The sequence below is a fragment of the Carassius auratus genome, chromosome 47 (genome assembly GCF_003368295.1).
Source record: "Carassius auratus strain Wakin chromosome 47, ASM336829v1, whole genome shotgun sequence".
NCBI lineage: Eukaryota > Metazoa > Chordata > Actinopteri > Cypriniformes > Cyprinidae > Carassius > Carassius auratus.
Window position 1 is genome coordinate 2,188,378 of NC_039289.1, and position 26,963 is coordinate 2,215,340.

The following is a 26,963-nucleotide window of genomic DNA, read 5'->3' on the forward strand; positions in this document are numbered from 1 at the left end:
CCCTAATCTTCTATTCTAAAGCAATTATTAAAATTACACTGTTATTCTCTGGTTCATGGATATGTGCGTCTTTACGCACGGGATTTTCTTTTTCCTAATTTGCGCTGTAACGACTGGAAGACGTTTATTGATTAATACAGACAGTTTTGGTGACAGAGAAGCAGTATTAACCCGTCACACATCACATCTACCTGACGTTAAAGTCTCCCCAGCCGTCTCCAAACGCGCTAAGACGCGCCAATCAATCCTATTGGCCGGAAATATGAATCATCTAGTGGGGAATGACGAACGAGATCACGACTCCGAGGGGTCTATATAAAGTCCAGATGTGGAGGACATCAATCCAAAATCTACGAGGCATCATAGATCACAACACGCGCGTTTAGGTGAAGTTAACAATGGAGAGGTCCGTCAGATCCGTGCTGGTGTTCGTGGCTGTTTCCATCCTCGTCTCCAGCCATCCGACAGACGCCTGGTACAAGCAGTCCACCGGCCCGAGCTACTACTCCGTCGGGAGAGCCTCGGGTCTGCTGTCCGGGATCCGGAGGTCGCCGTATATGCGCAGATCTGAGACAGAATCAGCGCAGGACAGCAGCGAGACACCCGGAGAATCCAACAGCGTGACGCCCGACTTCAGCAGCAGACAAACACCTGTCCTCAAAAACATGGTAAATTCGATTTTATTTGATGAAAACACACACATATAAGAAACTTTTGTAAACGCATATATTATTTTACTTTTATAAAAACTATTTAAATAAAACAAAATGTTTTGCATTGAAATATGAATATAAACGTGTGTGTTTGTGTGAACTTAGAATATCAAAGTTTCATTAACTTTTTACATAACGTATTATTAACGTGATCAATTTACAATGCAATACAAATCATCATTGATGTGTATTCTAATATATATATATATATATATATATATATATATATATATATATATATATATATATATATTCAGAAGATTTCTGAAAATATGAATATTATTAATGTATATTCAAATGTTCTTTATACGTTTGAATACACATGAATACACATTAACAACAGGCCTATAAAAGCATAAAAAACAAACATGGGGTTTCCTTCATGTTTCCACAATTCAAAAATTATCTTACAGATGAAAAGAGTGTGTGTGTGCATGTGCGCGTAGGTTCTATTTTTTTATATCTCATCTTATTATATTGAAGAACTTTACATTAAAACTTTATTGGAGTCAGATTAAATGTAGATGTTTTTTTCCTTATTTTGAAAAAAAAAATAATAATAATAATAATAATTAAATTACATATACATATATATATATATATATATATATATATATATATATATATATATTTTTTTTTTTTTTTTTTTTTTTTTTTTTTCCAATTCAGACATGAATCAGAATCATGACTTCCATTAACGTTGGCCGTGCCGTTTCCCTCCTCAGGACATTTGCGTAAAGGACATTTCTCCAAACCTACAAAGCTGCGAGCTGCTTCAGGACGGTTCGAGCACATTTCGGTGCAAAGCAGACGTGTTTCTGTCGCTCGATTCGCTGGACTGCTTCTCCTCCTGAGCTGAAACCGTCTCTCTCTCTCTCTCTCTCTCTGTCTCTCTCCAGACCCGAACATCTCTTCAGTTTCAGGAGTATTCACAGCCGAGGCGCGCTGCTGACGGTGAATGTTTACTAGATTTACATCCGGGATGTTCAGCGCTGCTCTTAAAGATATGCTTCTCTGCAAAGTTTAGTTCTGTATCAATAATAACCATTTTCATTATGAGTGATATTGTAAATCCATCCAACTTATTAACGTCTGTGAATGTGCGAGACTTTCTATTAATTAGTCGCTGTAAAGGTAAATACCAGGAACGGGAAGAATAACAAAAAATTGCTGTAAACGGTAAAATGTTTTGCGATACAAGTCCAAATGTTTATAATTACAATATATTGCATTAAAAATATAAGAAATGCAAGTTTGCAATATCAAGCAGCACATAACGATTTGTTGTAGCGTTCAAAAATAACCGGAAATTGCCACGCCCACTCTTAGGTAGGATATAAATAAGTTGGACATGGTTTTGATACATACTAAAACTCAAAAGAAATTGGGCATCGTGACATTAAAATATACAGTTAAAAGATTGGTAAAAGTTTAGTATATTGGAAATGCGATAAGTGAAGTCAAACCGGATTCAAGTCACTTCCAGTGTGAACACGATTAGTTTCAGCTATATTTTGCAGGAAAACAAACCTCAGAGAGCCGTTTTGAGCAACCCTGGATCACACAATGTGGAGTTTGCAGCTTTAAATTTATAAATGGTGGTATTTTCAGTTCTCTTCTATGCGCGCCTGTGTCCTGTACCTACTTTCAGATGTATTAAATGTTCATAAAAAGAGCTCACTGTTATGAGCGAAAACTTTCAAAGATGTTTTCTTTATTTTAGTCAAATTGAAAGATATACCATTCATTCAGTGTATGCTTGTGTTGTAAATTTGCACAGATGTGATATGTTTTATACACACATTCATTGTGCGAGAAATCAACACAAAACAAAATATCAAAAACGTGTTCGTTTTTCATAATGTTTCTATTCACAGTGCCTTTTTTGCTTTTACAAAAGTGTAATTGATTTTTAACTTGAATGCTTTTAAAAAGCAGCATTTAAATAGCAAAAATACATTTCATATAAACCAAATCTCAATGAATAAATGGATAAAGTTACATTATTTCAAAAAAAAAAAAAAATGAAATAAAAAATGCTACAGGTTTGATTAGGCTTCATATAGACTTCATAGTGTCTAAATGTGTTTGGCTCACCTTGGTACAACAAATCCATTTCAGATTGAATCACCAAAACTATAAAAGTGCTGGATCACAAACAAGTCAAAAGCAAAACATGATTCATAATGCAAAAAAACCCTCAAAAACACCCCTTTTATGAACCGACAGGGTATTCAATCTCTGAACGGACCGTGTTGAACAAAGATTTACACAAGGGGAAAGATTTTATAAGTGATGATTAACCATGGTAATGCACAAACAGGAAGTGGGGGATGTCAGGTGGAAAATTATGGGATGCTCGGATGAGCATCTCAACCGTCAAGTGAGCACGGTTTACTCTTTGAATCCATTTTATACACTTTCACAGCAAAATCTATGATTCACATGGGATGATAATAACATTTTATTAAATATTTTGTCATTTTATTAGTTTGTGTTTAAGTAAGGAGAATATAAACCAGCATTTATTTGGTTATTGCGTCATAATAAATGTGCAGTCCCTCCATTCTGATTAATATCAGAGCATCTTGTATAATAAATACCATCAACACTGTGAACCTTATTGAGTTCTTAAAGGAGGAATGGTCCTCAGAGCAGAGACACGGCCTCCAGGTTCTCCTTGATGATTGTGTCCATAACCACCTGGAAAACTACCTGAACGTTGGAGGTGTCTGTTGCTGTGGTGAAGTGGTGGTAGATGAGTTTGCTGGGCGTCGTGTTGAGACACACAAACATTGCGGCGATGAACCGGGCGGCAGCATCCACGTCACAGTCAGCTCCTGCGAACGAAGTCATAGAGATATGTTTGTGAAAAAAAAAAAAAAAACAAGTGTCTGGTGCTCACCAATTGCATTTATTTGATAAAAATATATAGTAAAAACATTTAAATGTTATTACAATTTAAATGAATGGTTTACTATTTAAATCTATTCTAAAATGTTATCTATTCCTGTGATGCAACGCTGTATTTTCAGCATCATTACTCCAGTCTTCAGTGTCACATGACCCTTTAGAAACCAATATTCTGACTTGCTGCTCAAGAAACATATATAAAATGTTTATGTAAAAATATGCATATGTATGAAAAATCCAACTGATTTAAAATGACAAAAAAACTAATAAGTTGTATTATAAGACACTATGAATGCATTACAATTAATGCATTATATATAGATTATTTGGATGAGTGCAAAAGTATTTTCTCTTAGGAATATATAAACTATAAATCAGTAGTTTCAAAACCGATATCAACATGAATCCAGTTTAATAACCACTGGTGTGAATAAAGAAACCGGAGACTGCTACAAAAAAACATGTGAATTTCTCAATGAGGAATTGTGCATTAACAGGAACCCCTGCATCCGAGAGAAGAAAGGAACTGACGTTTTCTCCATAAAAAAAAAAAATTAAGTTAGAGTCTATGAATATGTGACGAGGTCTGCTCCAAACTGCAAGATTGATGAAGGAGATTAATCTCAAAACCTTCAAAGGTAAATTGACATTTGCATGATGCCTGTATTTCTGGGTCTGTCTGAATTAACAGGTGAAATGTAGTAGTGAAAAGGTTTTATTGCAATCTTCTATCTGAGGAGGGATATGTGTGTCAGGGAGGGGGCGGGAGGAGGGGAGAGCGATGAAGACAAGGTCTCATCCTCATCCGTCTTGACCTTTTCTCCCAGAGGCAAAAACTACAGGATCCATTCCAGCTGATTAAACGACACTACTACAAACTCAAGACGACATGGTGGATTCAGTCTTAATGGAAGGACAGTGCTACAGGACTAAATGATGAAAGAAAGAAAAAGAACGAAAGAAAGAAAGAACGAACGAACGAAAGAGAGAAAGAAAACAAACAAATGAAAGCAAACAGAGATAACAATACAAACAACTAAAATTAAGAAATAAAAACAAACAAAAGAGAAAAGAAAATGAAAAAAGCAAATGAACAAAAACAAATAAAAGGACAAAATCAAGGAATAATGGAAAAATAAAATGACCGGTCCGATACAAACAAACAAAAAAGAACAAAAATGAACAAACAAAATAGAAAGGAGCAAAATTTAAGGATTTAATGAACGAAAAACAAGAAAAAACTAAAATAAAATAAAAACTAAAATGAATAAATGATTAAAAGAAAAACAACTGAAAAAGAATAAAAAAATTAACTGGGGAAAGAAAAATTAACAAAAGAGAATGAAAAACAAAAACAGAGAGAGAATGAACTAACAAACAAACAAGTTACCAAAAGAATGAATAAACAAGAACAAACAAAAGAATGAATAAATGAAATACTGAACTAAGAAAAAAGAATGAAAAAACAAATACTGAAAGAATAAAGTGGAAAAAATAGAATGAACTAACAAAGAATATGAACAAAAGAGAATAAATGAAGGAGCAAAACAAGAACAAAGGAATGAAATCAAGAACAAACAACTGAATGAAAAAGGGAAAAGAAAAAAGAAAAACAGATTAATGAACCCCAAAAATTCTAAAAATGAATGTGATGTTTAAAAAATTAGAATGAAAGAAAGGAACAAAAGGAAACGAGCAAACAAAAGAAACAGAACTAACAAATGAGTGAAAAACTAAATCAGAAGACAAGAAAGAATGCATTTGGGAACAGTAGAAGATCGAAATGCTTTCCAGTTCTGTGCTTCAATAAAGGACATGAACAAACAAATAAAACTTTGCAAGCAGCTGAAGGAAATAATAACATGCTTGATGTGTAATCACAGATCTGTCTCTCACCTTTGAACTGGGGAAGGTAATGCCGCAGATGACGCCCGGAGCGGAGAATCTTCTCTTGGAAAAGATCAATCTTGTTCATGAATAATATCTGCAAAACAACAGAGAGACTTACATGCCACGCTGGATTGAGACCGGCAAAACCCATCAATCAGTCGCTCTACAAAATTAATCATTAAGGACTAGAATTGATTTTTCAAATACGAAAAGCTATAGCAAGTTTTCAAGAAGTTGTGTGTGTGGTTAGAGAAAAAGAGATTATAAAAGCAATAGTTTGCCAAAAATGGACTCGCCCTTAGGCCATCCAACAGTTTGTTTCTTTTTTCAGATTTAGAGAAATGTAACTTTACATTACTTGCTCACCAATGGATCCTCTGTGGTGAATGGGTGCCGTCAGAATAAGAGCTGATAAAAACATCACAATAATCCACACCACTCCAGTCCATCAATCGTCTTGTGAAGTGAATAGCTGCATGTTTGCTGTTTGGTCTCCCATTCTGACGGCACCCATTCACTGCAGAGGATCCCCTGGTGAGCAAGTGATGGAATGCTACATTTCTCCAAATCTGAATAAAGAAAAACTCAACTACATCTAAAAGATGGCCTCAGGGTGAGTACATTTTCAGCAAATGCTCATTTTTGGGTAAACTCTTCAACTCTTCAGTCAAAAGATGACTGAAACAGAGAACAAAAATGGCGAGTTTGGCTCAGTATAATGGCTTAATTAACAACTCAGTCCAGTGATGATTTTGCCCAGTGTTTCAAAACAACATGGCTATAAAATGCATCTTAACAAGGGCAATAGCACACCTCATTACACGGAAAGAGGTTTACAGAGGGTGTATAATAAATAGAAAAAACAACAAGCAGACCACCGTCACCCACATGAACAACCTAAATTATGCAGTCTAGATTAATTACCAAACAACATGGGCAATTATAACAAAGTCTAGGCTAACTGACGACATGGGCTGGGATTGCGAGGGAAGATGGTAGGTCTGGAGGCGAGATTACCAAAGCAAGCAACAAAGAGTGAAACCACAAAGAGTGCCGTCTAACCGAGTGACAGACTCTTTCATCAGGTGACTGCAAAACCAGGAGACGTAAAACTGAGTTTATAATGAGATGGAGGTCACTGACACTGGTCAAACCGGTGATGTAAAGTTAATATCAATGTAAAACGACTTTGGTAAAGTGTATTTTAGAGCAAAACTGTAGTGAGACTAGCCTATTCATAAGAGTATAGAGGGGAGGGGCTAAAGATTAGAGGACTTGATGATGTCAGCAGAAATGGAAAGTAATTTCAGATGCAAATTATCATCACAAAAGATTACTTGTTTAATTTTTATTATGCTTTGGTCACATATGTTTCACGTCTCTTGATCGACGACACTAACCTCCTCTTGAGCTAATGGGACGATGAGATCGGATGAGCTCTCTTAGTTAATTGAACCGTTTCTTACCATAGAAGTGCTTCTGAAGAAGACGTTATTGCAGATTGACGAGAACAGCTTGAGGCTCTCCTGCAGTCGATTCTAAACAAGAGCACAAAATGAAAAACAAGAGCCGTCATTCCCGTGAGATCCCATGATGCTCCCCTCGGTCATGCAAGAGAGGAGTCTGAAAACCTGAGGTCAGTGCATGTGAATAATCTTTTTATTGTATTAACACTTAGATTAAAATTAAGTAATGCATTGTTACATTTTAATTGTATAATATTACATTAGGACATTACATAAATACAGTCAAATATTAGAATGAAACCTTCTTTTGAGCATTAATACGTATTTTTAAGTTACTGAATTTTACAAAAACACAAATCGCCTCGGTGATCTTGATTCCTGAGGCCTTCACTAGTTTGTGTTTAGGAACATTAACTGAAGTGGGTGAACACAAATGTAGCAAGTGTTTTTTCACCATTGATGGATCTTCTACTAGCGTCATGTCGTATCCACTCAGAGACACGACGAACAGCACGGCCCTCACATCCTCAAAACAGCTGATCCACTTCCTCCTCTCCGTCCTCTGGCCTCCAACGTCATACAATCTGTGGAGACAGACACAAAATAACATCCTCAAATGGAAAAGAAGCACCTCAATATCAATACTGTCAACACAAAACCAATTTAGCTTAGGTATTACATCAAGTTTCAAGTGGATTTTGAACATTTCATGTAGACTTTTACCAACAGCTTCACGTATGCTGCTAACTAGCGACATGTGAAAAGCAAACAAATGGGCTCTTAATGTCATCAAACAAGCTTTTTAAAATTAACAATCTCTGCCAAATTCCCCTCACGATGTTTTAGATCCCAACACTAAAAGAGTTCATGTCTATTACTGAAACTAAAAAGAGCGGGAAAATGGCGAGTGCTTCTTCTCAGAGCGCGTGAACAGTCGAAGTCGCTCTCATTCTCTCTCTCTTTTATTTTCCACCTTCCACTTCATCCTGTGCCATCTCTTCACTGTATTTGTGGGAAAGATTCCCCCACACGTCCGAAATGAAAACTATCAATACACACACTTCAAACATGATGGAAAAATAAATCTATATGTGCCTTATGGGACACTAATACATGAGGGTTTCCCATGAAAATCAGACAAATGAATTGAATCATGATCATAGCTGATGCTGAATATATATCCTGAAATCACTGTAAGTCGCTTTGGATAAGAGGGTCTGTGAAATGCATAAATGTAAAATGCAAATGTTAGTTATTTGGAATTAGTAAAAATCAGGGGTATTTGACTTGCACAAATAAAAAAACAAGTACATTGCAAAACAGTTAATAATGCAAATTACAAATGCAAATTATTAAAAACAGCCATTTACTGTCTGTCTATTGTTTTTTATAGATAAATATAGTACATAAAATGCCACAAAATACAAATTTATAAAAACCATTAATAAACCCACAAATGCATAATAAAAATGCATAAATAAATGTTTGATTTAAAAGAAAATGAATAATTGTGGCAGTCAAAGGTACATCCTCTAATGCAGCAGCCATGGGTGTTTATATCAGAAGTTAGGTGTGAATCCAGCTATATGATAAAGATCATGAGGTTTCGGTGTGGGACGTGCGTGAAGTGCTGCGATAAAGACAAGCGGTCGAGCATGCAGATGATTGACAGTAAATTATTCCAGACCGAATTAATTCACTCTAGAGCTCATGAGGAACTAAACTGATTTCATATAACAATTACTCCACATAACATCAGCTTTCATATTCACTGCTTATAACGAACATAAAGGTCTTAATCATAGTGGGTTCAGTGTTTATGGGATTCTGTGCTCATGATTATACTCTGTAGGACAACTTAAGATAAACAACAACAACAACAGATTACTTTTTTCAGACGGAAAAATTTATGTTTTTGGAGACCAAACCGTGAGATTGGCATCCAACTGGGTGTTTCAAACATCCCTATATCCCAACAAACATTTTAATCTTGTTTTGATTTTATGATGTTTTTAGAAAGGCTTTTATTAAAAACCGTCTTGAAAGCCAAGGAAATTTAGATTTAGCATTATGCTAAGTAATGCAATATAAATATTATTGCAGAAGCCTTCAACTGAAGCCAATAAATTAGCCAACTCTCAGGGCAGAAAGAGCCCAAGAGAAGCAAACGAAAAAGGATAGACAAAGACAGTTGCTTTCCACAAAATGCCAAAACACTCATCTTTCCATGCCATATCAAACAGTTGACGGCATCTCATAGCTGTAAATGTCTCCATTGACATTCTAATGGCTGGTAAAAGCTGCCAGGCAGAAAATTACTCACATTTCCCATGAAACCTCCAAATCGTTTTATTGGTAGCCCAATGTTTGCACAAAATTAAACTTGAGAGGACAATGAACACACATGTAACTTTTTCCATTCTAACATTTTGAGGATCAAAAGTCATCATGATTGAAGCAAACAGCTAGGATTTATGATTAAACTATGCATTAAGCAAACGTTAACTAAAACAATAAAAATGGCATTACTTAAAATAAACATCAACTGAGAAAATAAAATAAAAAATTCCAGAGATGGCTTTTTTTTTTTGAATATAAACAAATTAAATCTAAAAATGTAAACTACTGTAAGAAAACAAGATAGAAAATAAACAAAAAAATAATTTAAAAATAAAAACTATAGACATTTAAAAAAAAAACTAATTAAAAAAAATGACAAAAACGCAACAAAATTACTAAAACATTAAATTAAAATGAAAACAGAAAAAAATCTATGAAATTATATCAATGATACTGAAATAACACTGGTTCAGAATAAACAAACAATTAGCATATACCTTCAAATGTTGTTTGTCGACATATTTAAGCTCAGACTCGAGACAAGACATCATAGCGAGCAAAAAAATAAAAAATAAATAATAAAAATCATTAGATGAATTCAAACAAGTCTTGCATCCAAATCAAAGCTGAACTTGTGCTCAATGCTGATAATGCCAGCTAAGATATTGACGAATGGAGCGATGCTTCAAAACGCCATGCAAGCTGACGTTTCATAAGATAGTGAGAGATGGAGGATGAGGATGTTAACATGGTCAATATCATGAAATCGTGAAGTTATGAGAAGGAAATCCTTCAATTTTTACTCAGTTGCTATGTTTAGCCACTTTTAGACCAACATCAACTGGAAACGCTTGAATGGAGAAACTAAAAAAGCTTGATGTTTGATGATTCATAGGCATATTTTTCTTGTAACAGCAATTGTGACAAACTGACAATAAAGAGATGGTTTACCTGAAGACCAGGTGTTTGACTTTGAACTGCGTCTCGATCACTCCCGTGGTTCTCAGTCGGACTCTTAAAATATCCGTTTCTGTTGGCATGTAGTTGGGAGCGATGATCCTGCCTATGTTCTCGAAAAAACTGGGAACAGAGCGAGACATATAGACAGATAAACAAATTTTACAGTCCACCAAAATGGACCTGGTTCTTGGCCAGACGTTCTATGTAAAAAATCTCAGAAGTGTATAATTATTGTCCTGTATTGGCCGATAACCAATATACATGGTTAATACAAATATTTTAGTATTCATTAGTAATTCATATAATTAACTTTTAGTTACTTTAGCACTTGACAAAAACAACACTGGTCTCATTATATTAAAAATCAATGACTAAAAACTAAATAAGTAAATCCTACAAGTGAATTTAGGCATCAGTATTAAAATATACAGAAAAAAAGTTTTTAAAAGATTCACTTTAAGTGTGTTAGATGACAACAAATGTTATCAAAATGTAAAAACAGGGGAAATAAATCTCCAGGACACATACACAACCTGCCAATAAATCCCTCCCACTATAATATCGGTTGATAATCGGTATGGTACCGATATAAAGTGAAAAAGAATCCAGGTCCAGGCACTCAGGAGGATGCAAAAGTAAAAAACAAGTTATTATCCCGCCCCTTTGCGATTCCTGGTTTGATACCTGCAACCTTTTGGTCAAAAAAATTAAAGAAATAAAACGCGGCTCTTCACCTCTTATAATCGGGTCTCTGTGGGAAAAGTTTCCTCTGACTGAAGTTAGCGTCTGTGTAAGACTGGCCCGGGGGAAACACACGTTGTATGCTAATTATCAGAATGAATGTAAATACAGAATGATACAGTATAAGCAAATCTGTGGGGGGATTTCTGTACGCGGATGTGCTAAAGAGAGGGGTTATCCTGGACCGCGCACTACGTAGCGATACAACCTTTTGTAATCACCCTAAAGAGAGAATTAGACAAACGAACACTTAATCAGTTTTGAAGCCATAACCTCAGACAACTGTGTCACAGTTTTTGATTAAGAAAGTTCATGAGGCATCTTTTCCTGCACTGATAAGACCATTTTATCATTCAGCTGATGCAAACAGAAGACCAATGTTGTACTATATGCTAGCACATCACAGCTTGATGTACACACGGTTGCGTGATGAAATGTACGTGTTGCATTCGCACTGTTTCTGCAAGGGACACTATAGCACCATTAGCACAAACTGTTTTCATCTAAGGGCAATGAATGACAATGTCATTTTAATATTTAGCATTGCTGCTTCAGTGTTGTTAGCAGTCCACAAACAAAAAAGCACTTTAAACTAAATTCTAATTCCTTATGGCTAGCAAGAGTGGCGAACTAGTTTTTTTTCCTAAGAGAACTAGCTTAATTGACAGGTAGCTTTTGCTAGCAAGCTAAAGTTTCAAAGTAGTGTACCCAACATGACTAATGCCATGCTAGAGCACTGGTTTGAAGAGAATTGTGCTGAAGTTAGCTAAAATGTAGTCCTTTAGCAAGCTATTGACTAGGTTCATGTTGTCAATTAAATTCAGTTCAAGTTAACTACTTTTTGTTAGTAGCTTGTAGAGTAGCTAACTACCTCCTGAAAAGAGTGTAAATGACAATTAGCTTACAGCTAGGCAGGCTAAAGTTTTAATGTAGTTTACCTATAATGGCTAAAGCACTGGTTTGAAGAGATTCTTGTTAAGGAAGTTGAAGTTAGCTGCTGTTGCCCTTTCTATATATATATGTTCATGTTTTCAACTAAATTTAGCTTAAGTTGGGTACTTTTTGTACCTTCGTCTTGGCGCAGTAATATCTTCAATCGTGAAAAATCCTCTCACCGGCCCCCGCTCCCTCTAGTGAAGATATTACTACGCCAAGACGAAGTGCTTACAACAATATAGTTATCCATTTTACACGCTTAAAAAAGTGCAACGTTTTGTTTTGTGTTACCGTCCTAGGTCGAGTTACACTACGCGAGTAACTGTATTTAAATAGGGAAAACGTGGAGGTGTTTGGTAGCTTCTCTGCTTGGCCCATATTGAATGAATGGTTTAAGCTAAGTGCTTTCAAAGTGTCACCGCGCGCCAAAGCGATTGAGTGCACGCACTGAGACGAGAGAGGTATGTATCGACTCGTCTTAGGTAAGGGAAAAACAGTTTAATATGAAAACACGGTGGAGTATCCCTTTAACAAACATGCTTTAGCAGGATTATTTTTAGACCATTGCTCCACCATAACAGTAGGTGGCAACATTTTTAATTCTCGTTTAGATTTTTATCCAATATATTATTTCAGCTTTATTTCAATTAACATAAAAATGTTACAATAATTTTAGCTTTAGTTAAAAACAATACCACTGTCAAGTACTTAGATTGTAGCTGCCAAAAGGGAACTAAGAACTCACTCTGCATAGTGTTTTTGGTATTAGTGAAAGCTAAACAGACACAGTATCACATCCCATCCTCAGTGCCAATGCGATTCCTTGGCATTCCAGCCAAGTCTGATCTTGTAAACCCCCTGGGTGGCACATCTGCGGACACCTTAGGCCTGAGAGGAGTGTTTCCTTAAACGTGTCTGGGTGTATAAGACAGACATGCCATTACGTGCATCAGGATGCAACATTTACTCGCTGCTGGCCTTCAATTCCCAGCAGGACCCAAAAGCCCTGTCGCTGTGGAGCTGTCTAACCCACTAACACTCCTTAGGGAAAGACAAAGGCTAATTTTACCAGCTGAAGACTCCAAAAAAAAAAATATATTAAAAAAAATACCCCGCTAAAACCAGTTCTGATTGTTTTAACTGGTCTAGGCTCTAGTCTGGTCTAGTTCAGACAATAATGAATATTTGCTGAACATCTACTAACCAGATTTGGAGATATTTAGCATTACATCACTTGCTCACCAATGGATCCTCTGCAGTGAATGGGTGCCGTCAGAATTAGAATCCAAGCATCTGATAAAAAAAACACAATAATCCACAAGTAATCCCTAATATCGGTAATCTATATTATTGATAGACTGGAGTGGTGTGGATTAATTGTGGATTATTGTGATGTTTTTTTTTCAGCTTTTTGGACTTTCAATCTGATGGCACCCATTCACTGTAGTGGATCCATTGGTGAAGTGATGGTCAAGTGGCAAGTGATGTAAAGCTACATCTCCAAATCTGTTCCCATGAAAAAAACACTCATCTACGTTTTCAACAAATTATCATTTTTAGGTAAACTGCTCCTTAAAAGTTATTAGGAGATCATTTTGGTAGACCAATAATCTAACTGTACGCTGTATGGAAAAGAGCAGCATGAACATTCTAAATCTCTTCTTTTGCATCCTACAGAAGAAAAACATCTTAAGGGTCATTTTTAGAATTTTTAGATGATCCCTTTCCAAAGCTGCTGGTTTCTCCATCAGTGTGACATTTTTAAGTATTTTCAGCCTTTGAAAACCTCTTCTCGAGTTTTGTAGATACACTTTAACTCTCGGATTGAATTGACACCTCTTTGGCCTCTCACCAAACATCCTTTTCTCTGGAGCATCTTTTCTCCTCACTCCACACAATTGAATTTTCGCCGGTCAGAGTTTTAGGGCGGTGGCTTTTGCAGAATATTTAGAGGCAAAATCTCTTTTCATTTTGCCTTTCATCCATTCTCATTTGCAAGATGCATGCAGGATATGAACAGGTGAGGAGCTGTGACCCGTCCAGCAGACGATGGGAATGCCCCCTGATAAATCTGACCTTTTAACAAGAGAAAGTGTGTGTGTTTCTTGTGTATGTGTGTAAGGATGGGTGACGGAGCCCTGCAGGTATGACATGACAGCTTGGGAGGAGAGGATTTTAAACCTGGAGAGGGAGTGATACAGTATGATGCAGACACTGAGAAATCAATGCATTTTAGTCCAAAGCTCTACACCACATTTAATCAAGTCATGGTCATTCTTTTCAGCCTCCTTTTATGCAAATCAGGCTTATTTTAAAATAAAGTGACATTTTAGTACTTTTCCAATCCAAATTCTTCATTATGTGTTGTGTGTAAACTCAAATCAGTGCCATTGTGATAATTTAGTCGCTCCTGATGACAAGCATGTTATTGACTCCATATTAGCGACTGAAGTGTCTAGATGGGCCCCAGGGGCCAACGGGGGTCAGGAGTACCCATCAATCAAATTCACACACAAACACAATTACTTAACCATAGCCTTAAAGGGTTAGTTCACCAAAAAAGATGACTCACCCTCATGTAGTTCCAAACCTGTAAGACCTCCGTTTATCTTTGGAACACAGTTTAAGATATTTTAGATTTAGTCCAAAGTAGTCCATGTGACATCAGAGGGTCAGTTAGAATTTTTTGAAGCATCAAAAAAACATTTTGGTCTAAAAATAGCAATTCAGCATTGTCTTCTCTTACAGATCTGTTGTGAGACCGTTCAAAACAAAGCAGTTTGTGATATCCGGTTCACGAACTAATCATTCGATGTAACCGGATCTTTTTGAACCAGTTCACCAAATCGAACTGAATCGTTTAAAACGGTTCGCGTCTCCAATACGCATTAATCCACAAATGACTTGAGCTGTTGACTTTTTTACGAATCAATCTTTCGTTCGTTATCTGGCTCGGCTCGGTGTTCATCTTCAGTTCTCTCTTCACATCAGTTCAGTCAGTGTACTGTTTGAGTGCATGCATTACTCCGGGATATTGGTTTGTTTTAACTCAGAGGGAGTGTCAACCACATTAAAAATAGTTAACAGCTTAAGTCATTTGTGGATTAATGCGTATTAGAGACGCGAACCGTTTAAAACGATTCAGTTAGATTTGGTGAACTGGTTCAAAAAGATCCGGTTACATCGAGTGATTCGTTCGCAAACCAGATATCATTACACTGCAGTGAACTCTCTCTCACAATAGACCCAGAAGAGAAGACAATGCTGGATAAAGTCGTAGTTTTTGCTATTTTTGGACCAAAATGTATTTTCGATGCTTCATGAGGGTGAGTTATTAATGACAATTTTCATTTCTGGGTGAACTATCCCTTTAAGTGTTTTTAATACAAATATTTAGAATTAAATTGCATAATTTTTAAATTCACTTAATAGGGGTGTTTTTTCTCAAAACTAGAGCTAAGCACAAACATATGTGAACGTGTGGGAATTCACCAGAATCGAGGCTATTTTTTTTCATGTGTGTAGGTTTTGATGTCAAACACATTCGGTATGGACAACTTTAACCACACACAGCACCTCTCATCTCGCTCGCCTCCATCATTTCCTCATTCTTTCCAACCTTCACTAGGTGTCCTGCGTGCTAATCAAAGAGACAAGCTAACATGTCAAACCTCCATTACGTGACGTCCCAGCATGCACTGCAGGGTACATATCAACTGGCAAAGGCTGTAGGCTGTGAGGTTTGACTGTTTTCTAAGTGCCGTTTATGAGTTATCACACACACACCTCCTGCGGAGTTTGAGGTTCATTCGTCGTGGCACACACCACACGCCTGCGACACGGGTGACCCTCTCTGCTTCATTTAAATAATCAGCCTCCTGGTGTTTTAGTTTGCCATCACATACACATAATAACACAATTCACTGCTGAATATCCCACTAATCAGCCATTATTCACAGTGGGAGTCACAGATCAGCGGCCATTTTGGCTCAAGAGCGGCAGACGCACATTGGTTCCATTAAACCTACATGGAGGCTACGGAAACTGCATCAGCAGGCATCAGGAAAACCTGAGAAAGAGTGCTAGAAAATCGATAAATCATTGAATAACGATAAAACCTTCAGGATTAAATCTTCCAGAGGATAAATGCTAGTCAATAACTGAAAATGAATGACGTTATCTGTACTAAGGATCTTTAATACATTTGGAATAACATAAAATTAAATCGTTTTTCTTAAAATCGTCTGTAAATTTCCTTGCTGCATGTGAAATTTTTACCAAACATGAGAAGGATTCAGGAGGTCAGCGCCCGTGTCAAACCACCAATTAGATCAGATTAAAACATTCATGGCCTTTTTCCAGATCATGATTGGCCAATTTGAGCGCGGTTAAATGCATTCAAATCAGATGCATAGCATTTCGAAACACATTCTGGTGTTTAGCCTGAATTCTCTTTGCTCAAGGTCTGATCAAAACGTAATGCGTTACTGTGTTATCTTGTTCAAGCTAGTTAAAAGAGCTATTCTTAACCACCAAACACAGTACGCTAACTGAAAACATTGTAGCCTCTCTGACAAAAAAAAAAAGGCTATGATGCATAAAAATAAAATACAAATAAAAAGTGAGACTAACTGGAAAAACAGAAGTGTTACTCACTATAGGGCCGAGTCATTGAGTTCATACTCGTATCCTCGCGCCGCTGCCGACCGCACCCCCTGATCCGCCCACAAACAGCAGAGGGCGTGGCCTATGAACGGGAACAGCATCTGGTCCTCGTCAAAGCAGCGTCCACACGAGAGAACAGAGTGAGCGTGGACCTGGAGAAACACCAGAAACGGATAAATACACCACTTTCACTTTCAACAAAGAGTTTTTCAAGAACGTTTCTCAATTTGAATAACTTAAACTGCGCTAAATGCTACATAAAGTACTAGTGATACAAATATAAAAACTAGATTGCTCATTTATCTCATAATTAGTCCGTGTTTTGGATGACTAATCAACCCATTGTGACCTAAACCTAGTTAGGGGTTGATTAATGAAGTTAAGAAATTAAGGTTAGGGACTAGATAAGCATAAAACAATAACATTTAGACAACTATAACAAAGATCTGCTGGTGTGACCCAATGACTAGCACGGTTATTTAACAATAATTGACCTGATCTGTGTAATTATAGTACAGTGTTCATCACATGACCTGATCAAAGCCACCCTACACCATGGGTATATTTCATAATCAAATCAGATGATCCTAATTGTGACGTTAGGTGCGGAAGAAGATAATGACTGTTTGAGGCAGAAGTCTGGAACACGCCGGAACTGAGGGAGGATTCTAATAGAACACGACTCTGTGACTGATATTTTGCTTTGACTGAATGTTTGCATTCACATCCCTAGATCTGAAAACATGATGCCACCTAGTGGACCTGATAAGTACTACAAACAGTAGAACCGCAAGACAATATCATAAAAAAAAACACACACACACACACACACACACACAAACACACATATATATAAAATATACAATTAGTATATTTTTATTATGTTTTATCTTTTTAATTAAATTTAAATAACATATCTAATATTTAAATCTAAATTTAAAAATAGGTTATTTATTGCAGAAATCCTAACCCTGGGTAACAAGATCTAGTAATACAAGTTTAAATCTGTATCCAAATGGGTACACAAAATCAATAAAAACAACAACAACAACAATTATAATAGAAGTTTACATTTTTATATATTACAAAAAAAAAAGTTTTAGGAATTGCATGTAAAATCTTAAAGGGTATATAATAAAGACATCCTAATTAAATATAATAATAATTTTTATTTGTTATATTACAAATAATAAAAATCTAAATTTAATATTGGTTATTTTAGAATCATCATCTTTATTTGTTATATATTACAAATAAATTAAATATGGAATAATCTAAATTTAAAAAACTTTTATTTTAATATAGAAATGGTAACTCTGGGTAATAAATAAATCTACTGTAGCCAGCAGAAAGGAACGAGTTGGGATCAGACCTTGTTCTTGCCGTTAGCGAGGTTGATGCGTAGGACACCCATTCCATGGAGGACAAACTTCATAGAGGTCAGGAGGTTATCCAACACTGCAGGCTGGAAAAACAAAACGTATATAGATCATAATCTCTCATAATGTGAGAATCACAAAGCATGATATTCACATTCTCAGCATATTAATTTGATTAGTTCAGAGTTCTTTCTCCTCTGATTGGCAGGTGTGGACTCGTTGTCTTTGTTCCTTCAAACACAAAAAAAAGCATTACGCAAGAACCCTTGCCGTGATCTGTGACAGAACGTAAACAGGCCATTTGTGTGTGCATCTAACCAAACACACCCACTTCCTGTCACAGTTATGAATTTCTACCTGATTGGTCATGTCCACCTAAGTGACAGGAAGTGGCTTCCTCGGGCGCCATTACTGCGACGGACACCGCTGTGCAACGATCAAACGCTCAGCTGCGACTTAATACAACTGTGCGGTTATGAATTATGGAATGCTGATCATTTCTTTTTGGACAGAACAATTCACAGAGACGGGAATGATTTGTACAGTAATTTGATTGCCACATTTTCTTAACATACACAAAATTAATGAACTGATTTACACACACATTACAACATATTTACAAGTGAAAAAAAGTATGTTTAATGAGTTAAATATATGATAAATAAATAAGTGAATACAGAAATGTATTCAATTATTACCTGAAATGTTGTTATTAAAATGAATAATGTACAGTAAGACCAAAATGTATAATAAAGTAATTTTTGATTTCATTTCGACTGAAAAAAAGTTTGACACTTAAATCAGTGTGTTCCACTCCAAACCTTCCCCTTTTCACACTTTCAGCACCCGTCCGCTCGTGTTGCGCTCACACATGCTTCCCCTTTTACCGCCCCTGACTCTCTGGCCAAAGCAAACACATTCCTGCTCTTTATTGAACAGCTTTTGTTTGCACGGCTGTAGATCAGAGGCGCAGAACATTCCAGGGAAGAGCGAACCCCGAAAAGCCTTTCTGTGTTCTGTGTGAGCCCAGAGTTCTGCGGTTCGGATGTATGATGCACTTATCATCCATTTTCTGTTGTTGCAAACACACACACAACTAAGTGCACTAGAGCTACACAGGAGGATATGTTCTGGAGTGAATCACATGCTTTAGAACAATGAAACTATTCTTTTGCAAAGCGATAAGTGCAAAGATGGCAGGGAACGTGTGTGTGTGTGTGTGTGTGAGTGAGTGTGTAAGTGTCTTTTATTTCCTTCTCAACACTGCTTAAAGTCCTAAATATTGTCAGAAGAAATTGTTTAAAGTGACAAAAATGTCCAATCCACACTGGTGTTGTTATAGATCAACTATTATTTCATTTTCTGAAACAAACTAAAAATTATTAAATGTAAAACTTACTTTTACAAAACGTACATTATAACACTTCAATTAGAAATGTTTTGACTGTAAACATACTAAAACTATTTCAAATTAAAGCTGAAATAAAATAAATATTGCATGTAACACAAAACTTAAAGGAAAATTAGAGATGTAGCTTTGAGAACAAACTGAACTAAAATAGGTTTAAAGTTACAAAATTTACTAAAAAGATTTAAAAATATAGCTAAAAAGAAATCTGAATGTCACGCTTACAAAACTTGAAATGTTGCCTTGTCCACCAAGTAAAATAAATTTTGGTTTAAGTGCTAAAATTATGAAAACTAAAAAAAAAAGCTAAATAAAAAAAGGTTTCAAAATAATAAAAATGAGTAAAACAAACTAAACTGAAACTGAAAATATTGGTTCTCATGTTACCCAAGTGTAAATTCTCGAAATTGAGATTTATACATCATCTGAAAGCTGAATAAATAAGCTTTTCATTGACTTATGGTTTATTAGGATCTGACAATATTTGGCCGAGATACAACTATTTGAAAATCTGGAATCAGAGGGTGCACAAAAAATCTCAATATTGAGAAAATCACCTTTAAAGTTGTCCTAATAAATTCTTGGAAATGCATATTACCAATAAAAAATTAAGTTTTGATATTTACGGTAGGAAATTTACAAAATATCTACATGGAACATGATCTTTGCTGAATATCCTAATGATTTTTGGCATAAAAGAAAAATCTATAATTTGGACCTATACAATGTTTTTTTTTGACTGTTGCTAAAAACATACCCCAGCGACTTAAAACTGCTTTTGTGCTCCAAGGTCACAGATTTCATAACTGAATTTGAGTAAAGGCATATCAAATGGCTTTAGAAAGAATTGAAATACAGTGCAGAAGTCATAAAATATTATTACAGGTTAAAGGTTTTTTGTCCATTTTGGAGTTTGGGTTATTGTGTTATTGTATTCCCTTGTCACAATAGCAGCTTACATAATCTTTTTTTGTGTTCCTTGAAACTAAGAAAAAGTATACATGGGTAAATTATTATAAAAAAGGTTTATAATAAAAAGAAATCCATTCTAGGAACCCACCATTTATTTTCAAGGATCTATGCAACCTTTGAGTTCTAGAACTTTCAGACATCAAAAGAACAACAAATTCTAGAATTCTGGTCATAAAAAATCCTGAAGGAAGTGACAACATCCTGACATTCCAGGCAGGTCCAAAACACTGTACATTCTACAAAACTATGTTTGGGTCAAACCCAAATTCTACACCACCACCAAAGGCACTCCAAAGTCTCCTATTGCTCCTTGAGGTCACGTTTGTAACAAGAGAACTTACCACTACAAAGAAACAGATTCAGAGGGAGGTCGAGGAAATGAAAACGAAACCCAGCTGCGAGTTTTGTGAAGTCTTGCATTAAAAAAAGAGCCTACAGATGGACACACTAGATAAAACACTGTATTTATTGTTTTGTGTGTAAACACACACACACACACACACACACACACACACACACACACACACACACACACACACAGTGCTGCTTGAAAGTTTGTGAACCCTTAGAATATTTCTGCATTAATATGAGCCAAAAGATCATCAGATTCTCAGAAGTCCTGAAAATAGACAAAAAGAATGAAATCAAACAAATAAGACAAAAAGATATACACTTTGTCATGTATTTATTTAGGGAAATGTTCCAATATTACATATCCGTGAGTGAATTCAAAAGGTGAAATGATAGTCCATCTCTTCAGAGGTGTTTTTTCAGTCATTGGGATAACTGGTGTTAGGTTTTATTTAAAGAACAAGGATCTATCAAACTAAGTAAATCATAGCATTAACAAAAGAAAATAACTGAAGACCTCCGAAAAAGAGTTGTTGTTGCTCATCATGCTCGAAAAGGTTAGAAAACCATTTCTCAAGAAAGTTTGGACTCCACAATTCCACAGTCAGATAGACTGTGTACAAATGGAGAAAATGTAAGACCATCGTTGCCTTCCCCAGGATTGGTTGACCAACAAAAGATCACTACAAAAGCAAGATGTGTAATAGTCTGTGAGGTTGCAAAGTGTCACATTGGCTACTGTTAATGTTAATGAGTCCACCGTCAGGAAAACACTGAACATCCACAATGTGCATAAAAGAGTTATAGAAAGCCACTGCTCTCCAAAAAGAACATTTCTGCCAGTATATATAAAATATCAATATAAATATCTGTCTGAGAACTGAATAACAAGAGAAAGTTGGTCATGCAGCAAGACAACGACCCCAAACACAAGTCACTCTTCCAAAGAATGGTTAAAGAGTCAAGACATTAATCCAACTGAAATGTTGTGGAAGGACCTGAAGCAAGCAGTTCATTGGAGAAAACCCACAAACATCACAGTGATGAAGCGGTTCTGTACTGAGGAAGGCTAAAATTCCAGCAAGCTTTTGTGTAGGACTGATCAGCAGTTAACAATAACTGATTAGCTATAAACCTTTAGCTGCAGTTTTTGCTACAAAAGCGGGTCAGACCAGATACTGAAAGCTAAATGTCTATTTATAAAAGAATCCTGAAAAAAGTATTAGGTTTTCACAGAAATTTTAAACAGCACAATTATTTTCAACATCGATAATAATAAGAAAATTAAAAAATTAAATTGACTTTAAGGTGAAGTAGTACTGTAGCTTTGGGCAAGGAGAACAAGGAGATAAAGGTGTCATGTAAGAAACAAAAAAGCAAACAAACAGGAAAGACAACTTTACTTCCTGCGGGTTAGAGAGACTGCAGTGTGGTTCAAGACTGCAGTGACAATTTAGTGCAATGGCGAGAAAAAGAAAGGATTAAGAAAAGGACACTCCTGCGACAGTCAGGTCAAGACAAGTCCCTCTTTTTATCTGTAACTCGTCACATTTTCCCTTGCATTTCTGATTCACACACACCACGGGTCACCACACCCTGCCCTGGCCTCCCTCTGACAGTCGATGGTCCGCCCTTGTGCGACACTACATCCAAGTCAACCAAGGCCAGTCTGATTACAGACTGTGCTTGTGTCTGCAAGCTTGTCTACAATATAAAACTAGCCATAATTATGGGTCTTTACAAACATATGCATGTGTGAGAGAAAGCATGACCCTTTATGAATCTGTCCAACAAAAACTGGTGAAGCAGGAACTAGACTTTGAACATTAGAAACATATAAACCTTGTGACCGGCCACATACATTTTAAGAGAAAACAGGCATAGAGGACATCATAAAAATTATAGTTTAGATCGTAAACTTTTAATTTTATTTACGTCAAACTTTGATGGACCGAATACAGAGCCTTGAGGTATCCCGGACTAAAGACGTGACTCAAACTCAGCTCTTCTGCATTTACTACAAAATTAGCCTATTGTATGTCATCCTTTGGCTTAAGGTCAATGTTTATTTTGTCTCTAGAACAATCTGAGAAGTTAACCTAGCCCTATTATGGGCCCTTATCGATTTGTTCTTCCTGTTCCACAAACAGATAAAAACAGCTGTTGGATTGAATTATTAACTAGAGTTGTGCAAAATACAAACATTGTGCCTCTAGTCAGAAGAGTTTTACACCACAGTGACTGGCACAAACTATGCAGTGACATGGGGAAACGTTAATCAGATCTAGAGAGAACATACTTCACACTTTATGTAATTCAGTTCAGTGCCAACAGAACAAATCAACATCATAGCAAATCAGAAGCAAACTTGCCATTTACACATTTATAAATGTTTGGGGGGAAAAAAGCATTTCTAAATGTTAGTAAAAACTGTTGTTTCCTGTACAGACAAAGCTTGCCTTGTTATGCTGGAATCTTTGATGAATTAGATGATGACAGTTCTGTTGCATGAAACTGTACAATACTGTGTCATTCTCATCCACATTCCAACACTTCTTGTTTTGTTTAAAGACATGAAATGCTGGTGAAAGATGGCACAGATGGTGATTCCTTCCCGAGAATGGTGTGTGCATTTTTGGAGAGTGTTTATTTAAAGGGTTTGTTCATGGTTTTTCATTGTGATGGTCAATGTTGTGACTTGATGACTAGTTATCTAGTTAAGCATCCTGGCAATCCCTTTGCATGTGCCTGGAGCAGTCATTGGGGTTTTAAAGCATTCCCTGAGGCACTTCAAAACTCTACTTTGACATTCACAGTCCATCAATTTAATTCAGACACACAGGAAAGCGTAGCTAACAAAAACAGACCCTACAGGACGGTTTAATGAATGGTACACAAAGTCTATGTTTAACCCAAACAAGCACGCATGCTGATCAGGCACTTCACAGGAGATATGATGGATCATCTGTCGTTTGACAAAATTAGCTAATTTTTTAAAACAACTTAAGAAAGATCTGACTAGAAACATGTATGTTGACGATCCGTTAGCTTGATAAATGTCAGCGCAGATTGTGCCGCACAAATATATTGGATGAACAAATTCCTGAATTCCAAAGGATCAAGGTGGCTTTTATGCAGGGAGAGGGAATGAAACACTGAGGGAAGTGAGGTAAGGTAGCATTCTTTCAAAGACAAGCTGAAACATAGGCTACTAGCCAAAGTGCACCATCAACAAACTCCTGGTACACTTCTTGTAACCTGTTACTCACAAGCTAAAGGATGTCAAACAATAGCATAATTTTGTAGCAAATGCAGACTAGCCATACTTAAGTCACATCTTCAGTTTGGGATACCTCAAGGCTCCGTGTTCAGCCCATCACAGTTTGAAGTAGATTAATAAGAAAAAAATGAGTCTTTATTTTTGCAATCTGAACTATAATGTCATTTTATAGCTTAGCACTAACATTTTTTTCTTTGAATTTCAAGCAAATTATGAAAAATTCATCATATATAAAAGGATATTAAATTGCTTAGTTAATATATGGCCAACCCCTAGCCTAGGGTATTTTGGCTACCTAAAGAATGGGCTTGAATAACACTACTATTGTTGTTTTCAAAAATGACGTTAATTGACAGTATAAAAAAAATGAGTTTTAGACTGAGGCGATTATTGTTTTGAGAACACAGCTGGTTGTGGTTTACTATGAATAAGCAAATCAATCTCCTTTCTGTTCCCGTGGCAATATGTACGATGCAGGTTAGTGTAAAGGAGCCAGTATGCATCTTAACTATGGTAACACTTTTGTGAGTGACCGGTCCCGTGGATTGGAAAAAATCCAATGCAGTGAGATGATTGACTATAGGAAGATTTATATAAAATAAAAAAAAAATAAAAAAAAATACATGTCATGTTTCCAGGTTTCCATTCCCCTTAATATTTCTCTTCCAAACAGAAAAAGAACGTTGTCGGGTAAGATCCAGTCTTCCGTTCAGCTGAGGTCTTGTTTTACAGCTGAATTAATGACCCCTTAAACGTTTAATAATCCCCAAACACAGATGGTGGAAACAACAAAACGTCTTACCTTAAAACTGTCTAACTCTTGTTTGGTGAATCCATGACTGTGGATGATCTTCATCTGTTTGACCAGTGTACTTTTCCCACTTTCAGCAGCACCTACATCCAAATATGTCATTCAAAATGACTAATTAGTCATTTAGTTCACACTTTAAAAAATGATCTATGAATGGTACAGTCTCCTATATTAACACAAGATAATGGTCTAGTTTTAAAGGTACAGCTTTCACTGTTCATGAATCAACTCTTTCTGAAAGTTCAAACCCACAACCTTTCAGTTAGCACCCCATATATGAGGTTTAAACCTGCCAGCCTTCAGTTATCTGCACAAATATGAAATTTGAGCCCACAATCTTTCAATTATCAGCCCAGATGTGAGGTTTGAAACTCATTACTTTACAGTTACCTACACACATATGATTATTAGCCCTAGAGTTTCAAACCTAGAACCATTCAGTTACCTGCACATATGTGAAATTTATACCCAGAATGATTGAGTTTCCTGTACAAATATGAAATTTGAACCCACAATGGTTCGGTTTCCTACAATAATATGAAAATTAAACCCAGGATGGTTCAGTTTTCTGCACAAATACGAAAATCTAACCAGCATAGATCTTTAGAAAATGAAGCCAATACCAAATGTTCAGTTGACTGCATGAATTTTAAAGCAACAACCTTCCATTTCACTGACCAGATCTAAGATTCAACCCACCAACCTTTCAGTTTTAACTGATAACTGGGACTTGAACCTTTTATGTATGAGCTAAAACTTCACATCTGGGCAGTTAACTTAAAATTGTTGGGTTTGTACCTCCTACAAATCTAAAAATGTTAAGTTTCAATCTACAACATGCCCAAATCTGGGTTTCAAACCAAAAACTGGGATTTAAACCTACGTTCTTGTAGAGATTGGCTATTTAAACTGATAACTTTCAATTACAGCCCCATATCTTTTGCTAAATTAATAAACTTCAAGTTACCAACCCAGATCTGGAGTTCAAAACCAATGTTATTTCAACAACTAAAAGCAATAAGGAGATGAACAAACATCAGGATGAGAGCTCAGCTCACCCAGCATGAGGATCTTCACCACGTTCATCTCTCTCTTGGCGCACTCGTACAGATCTCGGTCTATCTGCGAGCTGTGAATCTTCGCCTTCTTTCCCTCCTCTGTCACCTCTGAGCCCAGACACAGACCCATATCCAGAGCTCATGTCTTTCCCACACAGCTAAAGATCCAGCAGAAATCCCAACACCACGGATGGAACCGAAGAGGGACGTTCAAACACACGAAAAAACATCCCGGTGAGATCCCCGGGCGCGCTGTTATTCAAAGTCCCTCCGGTTAACGCGTAAAATGTCACCAAAAGTCAACGGCGCGTGTGTTTTTGGAATGATATGATTCCAAATCTGAGAGACAGAGAGAGTAGTACAGTAGGAAAGCGAATAAAAGTTTCAAATCGCCTGTTCCCGGTTAGTTTCGTCAGACTCAGCGCTCCTGCTGGTTCGGGTTCGTCGCTTACACTGAGTTTTTATCACGTAAACACCACACAAACACTCCTAATCCACAACGCAACTCTACCTGTTCATTACGAACAAACGAAGTACTGCGGAACGCCTACAGAGCGACTCTTTTCGGAGGTGTCCGCGTTCTTAAAGAAGGAAGTGACGTTTTGGAACGTTGTCACCTGAGATGGGTTTCGCTCGAGCGCCGAGCAAGTGACTCTGGAAAACCGTAAAACTCACAGTGGTGGACGAAGTACACAAATCAAGTACTTGAGTAAAAGTACAGATACGTATAATAAAATATTACTCCAGTAAAAGTAAAAGTAGCCTACTCCTTTTTCAATTTTACTCAAGTGAAAGTACAAAAGTACAACATTTTTTATGTACTTAAGTAAAAAAAGTACTGAAAGATAGATGTTTGCAATTTTATATAGGCTCATTTAATTTTATATTAGCACTTTTTTTTTTATTTTTTTTTATAATCCTACTGCTCAAAATACCTGGGATTTTTTCCAAAATAACCACTATATGGAGTCAAGATATATTTTTGTTGCTGATATGGACTACACTGATGAGAGTAATGTTCACTGTGAAGCTTACACTGTGATGTACCTGAGAGAAAACAGAGATGACCATCTGATTTTC

General features: G+C 36.4%; 2 protein-coding genes across 2 annotated transcripts; one reads left to right on the top strand and one right to left on the bottom strand.

The window, feature by feature from the left end:
• Positions 1–2,802, top strand: LOC113064757 (neuropeptide B-like). Its single transcript, XM_026235667.1, has 2 exons — positions 1–668; positions 1,439–2,802. The coding sequence occupies exons 1-2, from the start codon at positions 399–401 to the stop codon at positions 1,565–1,567; spliced, it is 399 nt and encodes a 132-aa protein (XP_026091452.1). The 5' UTR covers positions 1–398; the 3' UTR covers positions 1,568–2,802.
• LOC113064756 (guanine nucleotide-binding protein G(o) subunit alpha-like) lies at positions 2,409–26,512 on the bottom strand. The gene is made up of 9 exons (XM_026235666.1): positions 25,884–26,512; positions 24,817–24,908; positions 17,997–18,089; positions 16,616–16,776; positions 10,274–10,402; positions 7,437–7,566; positions 6,983–7,054; positions 5,523–5,610; positions 2,409–3,553 (listed from the first exon to the last, which is right to left on the bottom strand). The coding sequence occupies exons 1-9, from the start codon at positions 26,011–26,013 to the stop codon at positions 3,363–3,365; spliced, it is 1,086 nt and encodes a 361-aa protein (XP_026091451.1). The 5' UTR covers positions 26,014–26,512; the 3' UTR covers positions 2,409–3,362.
• Positions 26,513–26,963: the final 451 nt, after the last annotated feature.